Source organism: Micromesistius poutassou (assembly GCF_964030765.1).
Source record: "Micromesistius poutassou genome assembly, chromosome: 12".
Classification (NCBI taxonomy): domain Eukaryota; kingdom Metazoa; phylum Chordata; class Actinopteri; order Gadiformes; family Gadidae; genus Micromesistius; species Micromesistius poutassou.
Window position 1 is genome coordinate 5,073,981 of NC_140282.1, and position 9,941 is coordinate 5,083,921.

Here is a 9,941-nt window from a genome sequence, read left to right on the forward strand (position 1 = left end):
GCCACAGTGGAAATGCTTTTTAACGTTATACACGGGCTTTATGCGCCATCTGCTGGTGATCTGCCCACTTGTTCTGAAATAACATTACATTTCCCACGTAAATAAGTTAATACAAATCAAATAAAAATAATCAAACATCATTTGGCCATTAAATGGGATATAAATAAAAACTAAAAACAATCAAAACTATTTATTTTCAATAATTGACCAGTAAATTATAAAGCTAGTGTAACCCAGAGGTGTAGAGTTCACGAAGATCCACGCACCTGCTACCTGTCACATTGATTGGCTTCTATTGACTGATTGAAAGTTTTTTTTTGTTATTATTCAAATATACTAATTGGGAAGACTTTGTATTAAGCCCATTGAGAGACATCGCCTACTGCTTGAACTTTTGGTTCTAAAATAGTCTAAAAAGTTACTTCAATCCACTTCATGGACAAGGACGAAAGTGCATTTTCGACGGACATGGTGAGCACATAATAAATATACACGTAGGCCTACGTCAAACGTTATGAGATGCACAAAATGTAGGCCTACCCATAAGAAAATAACATCATAGGCCTATTAATTGAAATTAGATTTTATTCATTATTATTTCATGTTGATTTCTTATTTTAATAATAAAAACATAATGAGGTGCTCCAACAGTGCTAAAGTAAGGACACGTGTGGCATTTTGAGTGGGTGTCTTTTGTGCGTTGTGTATGCTAATGTATGTCTCTCTCTAGGCCGTTCACTTAAAACGACCGTGCCTACAGCTCCGCTTTTTTGTTGCTTGAGGGACTACTTAAAGGCAGGTATGAACGAGTGACATGTCGTGGGAAGATAGTGCGGCGATGTTTGCCGCCTCGCTGTGTCTGTACTCGTCGGTTCCAGTTTGTGTGGGCAACAGAGAAGCGTCTTGGAGATCTGTTGGAGATCGAGACAGACAAAACGGTATCACCACAAGCATTTTAACATATGGGGCAGCCTACCTATCAACAAAACCTAAAATTCTGCATTAAGAAAAAACAAAAAGAGACTCATATGAATGCAGTGTTATATGTGGACTATTGTGGTGTTTCCGGATTCCTTTTAGATAGGCTACTGTATTTGGGAATAGGTAGATGAAATGAAGCGACACTGTAAAATGGTTTAAGTAAACTCCTTTGCCTATGTGTTGCTTAGCATTAGCTAAAAAAATGAGCTTACTTCAATCTTGAATCTTTACCATGATGCTGATGTTTTACATAATTCACTACAGACTAGTAGACAATCATACAGGACGTTTTTATCCCTTTACTTCTAGGAAGATATTCGATAATTTGCTCCTTACATGTGGGCACTGGAAGTATAACTGAGGTGAAGTGGCTCGGCAAAGATCTGTGTCCATTTAAGTGGTCTGGGGTCAAGTGGCTGTCAGAAGGCATTGGCAAAGATGGGAACGACCCTGGGGAAAGTGTACAAGTCATTTTGGTTATTCGTTTTCTCTCTTTCCATGCTTCAATCAGGTCTCATCTGGAATAATTAGTTGATTTGGAATAATAATTAGTTGATTAGTTGACACTTGTACATGTAACAAATCAAAACTCTGTTGTGTTTCAGAGTCTGGCTTATCTGGCATTGGAGCGAGCTAAATATACATTGAGGAGTACTGACCCAGGCTTGATTCCTGCTGGGCTGTGGCTCTCTCCCCCAGCAGCATCTCCAGCAGCAGGCTGTCCACACTAGCCTCCCCAAGAAGTCTGGCCAGGTGGAGGTTCTCCACCATCTGCCAGGCTACACTCTGCAGTGCAGGCAGTGTCAGCAGAAGCTCCCCAAAGCGCCCCCTCTGCCCGCTAGTCACCTCCTCGAGCAACACGTGGGCCTGGAAACGCAGATGGCGGACTGTCTGAGAGCACCCCAAACCCAGGCAGTCTGTCAGAAGAAAAACAAGGTTAGAAGAAGAAAGACAGCATGCTAGTGCTTAGGCTCTTCCTGATTGACTTCCAGCTAACAATGGATGCCTCAGGATATCTGAGGTCTTGATGCTCAAACATATTTGAGATTTTCCAGACCTACTTTAAGCTGTAAGTTTATGTTTGCGTTAATGAGCTAAACCTACCAAAATAGCCTGAACATAAAGCAAGCCAATGTGGCTGGTGTTTATTGGAGCTTTTTTGAGTGGGGGGAAAAATGGGGTAGATCAGACCGATGTGGAATTAATGTGTAATCCGGGCCATCTTAATAAATTAGTCGGGAAGGTAAGAAGACTGTGGAAGAGAGAATAAATACAGAGCTGAATGCCCATTGAAAGGTAAGGCAGAAGGTTTTACATCTTCCATAAGGTCTATAACGTCTGCAAATCTTTGCAACACCAAATGCTAAATTACTAAATAGAATAAGGCTACTGTAAGTTTTCGTTGTCTCTCCTACATCATCTGCACTGGCCTTCCAACCTCCCATCCTCACACTGCAAAATATACTACATACCTTGTGCTTAGCCTTATTGCCTTTCTGTGTCTAACTGCAGGAGGCCCATGCACAATGCATACTTTAATATTGACCTTGAAATAATTCCAATGTTTAACTATAATCTAATGTCAGTTTAGCTGTTCAAGTCCTTAAATCCGTTTCATAAGCAAAGTGCTAGGCTCAAAGGACATGCAGCAGTTTATCTGCCAGCAAAACCACAACAGCCCAACATTAATATGTTCTCATCTACCATTGTGAAACCAGGTCGTCTGGACTGACTGGAAGAATGAGGCTAAATGTTCCTGGCAATATCGGTGTTTGTGTCTGCAAAGCACAGATGAGGTGTTGAGGGACTGACCTGGAGCGAAGAAGACAATGGTCCTGAGGCAGGTAAATTCTTTGTCTGTGATGTTGAGCTCTCTCAGAGGTTTAACCAGCTCCTTGTGAATACGGAAAGCCACTCTGGACACCTCCATCTCAGCACCTTGTACTGGAATAACAAAGTCATTTCCTGCACAACAAAACAAAAAAAGATGTGTGTTTAAGAACTACATATAACTTCACATTTGTATACATCAATTGGTCAGTTGTGCTGCGATATTAGTCATACTACATAAAGGCCTAGCAGAATTAAAGAGATATACATCATTTTCTTAACTCTCATGAAATTGTGATTGACTAAACTACTGCAATTGGATGGGAGAGGGGTCGTTTTTATTTTTATTTAAAAAACTCTTTTCAAAAGCCTAAGAAGATTTTATTTCCATGATTGAGCTTTTTCCACTAAATTAAAGTGTTAAGGGTAAAAGGCACATCAAACCTAAAAGAATGAGGTCATTGTAAGGTAAGGAGCGCCTTGCCACTCCGAGGATAAGATGTTCTGCTGAGTGGGCTCGTAACAGGGCTACCTGCACAAACACAGAGACCCAGTTAGTTCACGTTTAGCTCAGAAAGGCAGACAGGTAGTCATGCAAAACGTCACCCACCACTGAAAAATGTACACAAGTAGGTCCACCAAGGTAAATACACATGACTTTTGTCTTATAGTCTGTACACCATGTGTAAATTTGTAAGCTGTGATTTGGTCCGTTGTCATCCATACCCTGTCATCTATTGGCAGACAGCAAAATTCAGGGATGTGCTTTGCCCATTCCACCAGCAGAAGGAGTTGCTGCTTCATGGAGTCAAACACGTCGCCGACGCAGGCTATCTTCTTGGTGCCAATATCACAACTCTCTGGCGAGAGCAGGGTTAGGAACTAAGGGTGGCAAATCATAATGAAGGTGTGTGTGTGTGTGTGTGTGTGTGTGTGTGTGTGTGTGTGTGTGTGTGTGTGTGTGTGTGTGTGTGTGTGTGTGTGTGTGTGTGTGTGTGTGTGTGTGTGTGTGTGTGTTGAAGTAATGGGAAACGTGATCATGTTGTATCAGTAGGTGTGGAAAGCCCTTGCGGTACGAGTCTTACAAAATAGTATGGTGGCCTTGGCTCATCACTAACATCAGGATATAATATAAGTAATTCAAGATGGAAAACACTCCTGCTCCATTAAGTGGTCTGTTTGTCAATCATCCAATTCATTTCTGTTCATTCTTTCCACAAGAAACAGAGTGCTATCTGGTTGTTATTATGTATTTGAAGGTAATTGGACGTTGGCACACAATCCCAGACCTATAGCACTGCAATTAAATAGTCTATGATTAGATGGGGTCCCTGGGCAATTTGGTCGTTTCTAAGGAGTAACTGAATCTAGCCTACAGCTAGGATCTCCAGGGAGGTGAATAACTGCCTATTGAAAATGTATTATTTTATCCCTACCAATGCTGGCCTCTATCTGCATGTTTTATAATGAAAAAGACCAGGTTGTGTGGGGAAATGTAATAATTTAGTTGATTTCTGGTGTGTTGTATCAGTAAGTAAAAGTGTAAGAGAGGTGTACCGTCTAGTTACCTGATGTACACTGGCCTCTGCCTGAAGCAGAACGTTGATGGAAAGAGTGCCCACTGCTACCTGACCCTCAGGTCTATGGCTACTGAAGCGCTCATTCTGCACGGCTGAGGAGCAAAAAGGGGATTTATTAGTAACCATCCCAACAACCTCAAATGAACTGAAATCTGATGTCCTCTAACAGCACTGCTTCCTTTAATTCCTCCTAGTCATTAACTGTGTGAGAGACATGTTGAACAGAATAGGTATTCACATGTTGCCAACCTCTTAACGAGTGGTTATTAGAAGGAGGGCAATCCAGATGGGCTCGGCCTAGTTCCAATAGGCCTCACCAAGGTTGACAACAAGACCCTGCCTCTAAGCAATCAGTTATCAGATCTCTATGCTCGGCAACCAATCTGCCTATCAGGGGCCTATTCATGGTGATGGCGCAGGAGATGGCCTGCCTGGCCTACCATACATAGCTCTATGTGACAGTGTCACAGATGAGTCTTCTACGGACCATCAGTTAAGAGATGGATTGGAGTCATCTGAGCCATCTGAAAGACTAGCCTCTTCATGCTTTTATCTTGACAATGAAAACAACAAAACTACCAAAGTAGTGTTTGTCCTTTAGACAAATAATATAATACACATCAATCATACATACAATCATTTTACATGCTGATATTTCTGTAGCACTATAAAACCTATGTAATGGCATTAAATGTGCCAAAGATGCATACTTTTTGGAGATGATGGGCAGTGGGAGATGGTATCATGGTATATATTTAAAGAACAATGACCTACGCTTCAGCACTAGTGAAATGTCAACATACTACTGATCTAAACATTTCAATGACTTTTCTTGAAGTATACCTTGAGGGGATGTAACATAACTTTGTTTCATGTACCATACCCCTGTATAGGGATATGGAGAATGACATCTCTGCACAGAAAGCTACAGAGCAAATATTTGGCCATACATGGGCATGTTAATTATTAATCTGAGGAGCCCAGTCATGGCTCCTCTAATCCCCATCTCTTTCCTCGACTTATCTATGGCAGCTAATGATACACACACAGACACACATGCACACACGCATGCACGCGTGCGATTATTGACTTTGGCATGCACTGTAGGTAGAAAATGCAGCCGTATGCTCATGCTTTCAACCGTATGTTGATACCTTACTAGAATGTATGTATGTAACATTGGAAAGCATACCTTTTGAAAGGGTTATGGGTCTCTCACCTTCCTTTCTCATCCCAGCTCTGAAACACTTACGCAACCTGCAGTAGCGGCATTGGTTTCTTTTGTCTTTGTCCACAATGCATTGCCTGCTAAACCTGAGAAGACAAGGTAAAGACGATGAGAAACTGCACTCTCTGGCAAAGAATAGGGTTTTGATTTGTCCTTTCGGGGCCGATAGAGACTTTCTGAGAAGTTGCCATGTTGTTTGAAAGAAGTCTGCTAGGCTGTTATTGACAGTGGACATGCTGCGGCAGACAACCACTCAGACAGGGGTGTACACTTTTCACTGTCACATACAATATGTCAATCCCTCTCCAGGGAAAGAGGGGCCTCCACCGCTATATCTCACCATTGATTTTCAGTCCATTGTTATTGCAGATAGGTTATTGCATTCATGCCTGGACAGAGTCCGGTAATTATGCCAGTCAACATGTTTTTTATCTTCCTCAAACAGGAAACATCTCACTCTGCAAAGGCCACGGAAGGAATACATGTTTGTATATTACATGATGTCTTTGTGACACTCCAATGCTCCAGTTCCAATGCTTGATTTGCAAAGCAGTAAGCATAATGTGTGTCGAGGAAACATGAGGATTTCGGAAGAAGCAAATATAGATGATGCATGATCAGCCATTATTAGGTCTAATACATGCTTATGGAGGTACGTTCAGCTAAGCCTTCTGTAGTTCTCTGAGGAAATCAGAGGAGAGGAGGTGTGTGTCTATCCAAAAACGTATGTCAAGGGAGGTTATGCTAACATGACCATTGGATTGGAACAAGGGTGAATCCGAGCAATGAGTGAGGGTCAACATGGCTGAGGGCTATTAACACAAAGAAATCCCGCTTTTTAAATGGCACATACTGTAGTGCAATTCGATTTTTAAATAGCACTCCATCTTTGCACCAATACCTCAGGGAAGTAGATCAATCCAACACAGGTCTTGGATAATGTGTCTCAGATTTTTTTAGCAATATGTTTTAAACTGTATTCTATTCATGCTACTATGCCATAGTATTATATATATATATTTCTTTTTTTTACATCAGTATCATCCTGTTACATTCACACTTTTGGAAGTGAACTTAAAACCTGCACTTTAGGTGAACTTCCACTAAAGTCACTTGCCACTTTTAGACTCTTGCCTATGTCCATGAATGAATGAATTAATCATGTATGTACTATGTCTTATGTCTATGTTTATGTCTTTGGCTTCCTATTTTTGTGTGGTGTTTGTCTTGTCTGTTGTATTGTAGAGCACACTGCAGCAAATTCCTAACAACTTCTGTTGTATGGCAATTAAAGTATTGAATCTTGAATCTTGAATCATGCTGATGAGGGGCCTTCGAACCCTCTTGGCTATGTGTAGGTAGTAATGATATGATCATATGTGATGCTTATGTGCATGTTATCATTAGGTACAGTTACATAGGAGTTGACTCTGCAGAACGCACTGTAGATTGTATGAAGATGTAAATGTGCAGCCCCCCTCTTATGTAATTCCTCCACGATCAATCAATCCATACTAGACATTTTTTAAACACAGTAGCCCACCTCCTAATTGTGGTTGACTATGTGTTGTCTCTTGATGGTTCTCACCTGCAGGTGTAGTTGTGATTTTTGCGGATACTTCTCCTGAAGAAACCTTTGCAGCCGTCACAGCTGGACGCGCCATAGTGTTTGCCGGTGGCCCGGTCTGCACATATGGAGCACAGGATGCCACTGCTATCAGCAGATGCTGCCGCCACTGTTGCCTCTGTTAATTAAAACATTATGGAGTTGTCAGTTCCTCTAGGGCTTCGCAGCGCAGTGCTCTTTGTACACACTCGTCACGGCCTGGGGGGGCGGGGGGGGGGGGGGGGTTAGCATTATGGCAGTGTTAAATTGGAGACAACATGAGTGTCCGAATCTGGCAAGGTGGGGAAGGGACATTATTGGGAAGGCACAGGAACTCTTTTGGTTTCTGGATGCCAATTAATGAATATAAACCTCCAAGGCTGAACTAACAAGCCCCACAAGCACTTGAAAGAAACCGCTCAACCTGAGACAATAACCATCAGTGTGATGGCTTGAGAGACAACTAACAATGTTCATGAACTCCATCCTCATCTTAGCTTGGGACGGATCAGCAAACTCAGGATTTTTGTGCTCTGGCAGATGGTCTAGCCCCCATCCAGTTCAGACTTATCTGATGACTGATTGGGCTCTATCCAATTTTGTCCTGAATGATCCACGTGCAATCATTGGGATTTCCCATTGGTCGAAAAAGAACAAATTGTATGGCCGCATGTTTCCCTGTGTTGATGGACTGACAGATGGAATGCTTTTATTTAATGACTTTAAAGACATTTGGTAACTTGCATTCAGAGTGCAAATATGTGCTGTGATAAGTTACATAGCGGAGCTTTAAGGCTCATTGAAATTCAAAAATTGACTTTATTCCCTCTTTGTAGACAAAATTATGTAGATTGAAAGTCCATGCACTGGGGGCATCAACAGGAGACTAGTTATTGTCAGGCCAGATCAGCACCAGTGATGGCAGTGAAAAGAGGGCTGGTAAATATGTCATTGTTATGTGGAGCTGCCCAAAGCTTAGGCGTCTGGGGAGAGCTGCTACTTATTAGAGAAAGGGGAAACTCCCCTTTTAATTAAAACTGTTGTACAGCAGTGGCAGGCCAAAGTCCACACGCTTTTCTACTATTAGGAGCAATGCTTCCATTTCGTTCTGTGTTTTCCTCGGTTGTATTCCTTCAGTATTTGATTACTGCAGTGTTGTCTCTGCTAAAACTGCTGTTCATCAAATAAACTCTCTTGATGTTGTGTTTCTGTGCTTGTATCCCTGGACACTGGCCCCAGGCAGTATTGTATGTAAATCACATGCTTAGTTTCTGAAGGCAGAGCAGCCAGGGATTACATTTTAACAATGGGAAGGCTTTCAATGGTCAAAGATCAGTTAGATTGAATTAAGAGATTAGAGTACATATGCCTTCCGCTTAGATGCATTTGGAGAGTGTTCTGCTGGTTGAGCATCCCTATTTAAAGTTCAAAGGAGAAGGACTGATTCAGCACACCCGAATGCAAATGATGATTTACTAGATTAGGTAGAAAAAAATCAAACAACCGTGTATACCAACAAACATGTATGTTCGATGTCACGATTACATCGTGTAATCTTCACGCATAGTGTACCTGTTTTATTGAATGAGGTCCTCCTAAAATATTTTTCTTTGCAAAGGTCTTTGAATCAATAGCAAATAAAAAACTGAAACATATATACCAGATCACTCAAATTTCAGACCAGGATCTAATGTTTACAGCTATATGTCCTGTACATTGTGAAGTCACATTAAAATGACTCCATTTTGGAAACATAGTCATCATGTTTGTATTATGGGGAGACATTGTTTGAAACTGCGACATTGTCTCTCATAACAACATGGCAAAACAAAGTTTTCATTAGACAGGGGTACAGCATATTTACATTGATTGAGGCTTTTATAGTACTTCAAATCTCTTGAATCCTATTAATATGGCGAAGTACAACAAAAAATCCCATGATGCATTCAAATGTGCAAGCCCCATAAACAGTATTATTATATAATTCTTTTGTTTTACACTTATAAATAAACATTTGCTGACACATTGCAGTTGACGAGTTAAACACATAATCATACCTGATATATTTACATGCACAGGTAATTCCCTTGTGTTGTCAAATCCCATCATGGCGCAGGACTGGGTGAAGGCAGCACTATACTCGCCACAGTCCAGGTTTAGCATAGTCCCGTTCAACCTTATGGCTCTAAGGCACACTCACACTCTTCTACTACGTCAGCTGGAATAACAGCCTGACAGACAATGTGACTACCCCTGCCCTTCTTGGTTTTGTAGTGTCCTCTCGGTCTGGTCAGAGCATGATAACATCTGCTATTCTGACCCCATCATCTGTGTGACAATGCCTTGTGGTGGCCTGATTAGGATCCTGCTAGAGTCGTCAACAAGGAGATGTCTGGTGTGCTTAACCATGAGAATGAAACTTTGAAGAAGCAAGAGGGAAACTTTGATTTGGTGCCTGGTGTCTGCTGGCGGGTCCCTTAATAAAAGGGAGGGTTCAGAGACATGTCAACATGAGTCATCCCACGCCAAACACAAACAGAATAAAGCCAAACAGGTATGGCGTGTGTTGAAATGTCAAAGTTTAATATTCTGTCTATCATCTATTTAAGGCATAGTTGTGACAAATCATCAAACACAGATTATATGCAAACACCATGATAATTGTACATTATTTGTTATTTGTTAAACATTTATTAGTTTGATTTCAATACAGTTT

At 41.3% G+C, this 9,941-nt stretch overlaps 1 protein-coding gene across 4 annotated transcripts; it reads right to left on the reverse strand.

Moving 5' to 3' along the window:
- Positions 1-537: 537 nt before the first annotated feature.
- hnf4b (hepatic nuclear factor 4, beta) lies at positions 538-9,684 on the reverse strand. Of its 4 annotated transcripts, none has more exons than XM_084476604.1 (10): positions 9,283-9,684; positions 7,208-7,364; positions 5,611-5,705; positions 4,380-4,483; positions 3,538-3,693; positions 3,256-3,343; positions 2,794-2,946; positions 1,641-1,898; positions 1,318-1,431; positions 538-911 (listed from the first exon to the last, which is right to left on the reverse strand). In XM_084476604.1, the coding sequence occupies exons 1-10, from the start codon at positions 9,386-9,388 to the stop codon at positions 790-792; spliced, it is 1,353 nt and encodes a 450-aa protein (XP_084332730.1). In that variant the 5' UTR covers positions 9,389-9,684; the 3' UTR covers positions 538-789. The 4 variants fall into 4 exon arrangements, with proteins under 4 accessions (XP_084332730.1, XP_084332729.1, XP_084332732.1 ...); XM_084476603.1 differs by having other exon boundaries at positions 5,584-5,705; XM_084476606.1 differs by lacking the exon at positions 3,538-3,693.
- Between the last annotated feature and the right edge of the window lie 257 nt (positions 9,685-9,941).

What these genes read in the sequence shown, in the direction of transcription:
- hnf4b (XM_084476603.1), bottom strand. Translation starts at nt 9,388, where the DNA reads ATGCTAAACCTGGACTGTGGCGAGTATAGTGCTGCCTTCACCCAGTCC. An exon ending in TGTGCATGTAAATATATCAG is followed by an intron (nt 7,365 to 9,282) that starts GTATGATTATGT and finishes TTTAATTAACAG; the next exon opens with AGGCAACAGTGGCGGCAGCA. An exon ending in CATTGTCTTCTTCGCTCCAG is followed by an intron (nt 1,899 to 2,793) that starts GTCAGTCCCTCA and finishes TTCTTCTGACAG; the next exon opens with ACTGCCTGGGTTTGGGGTGC.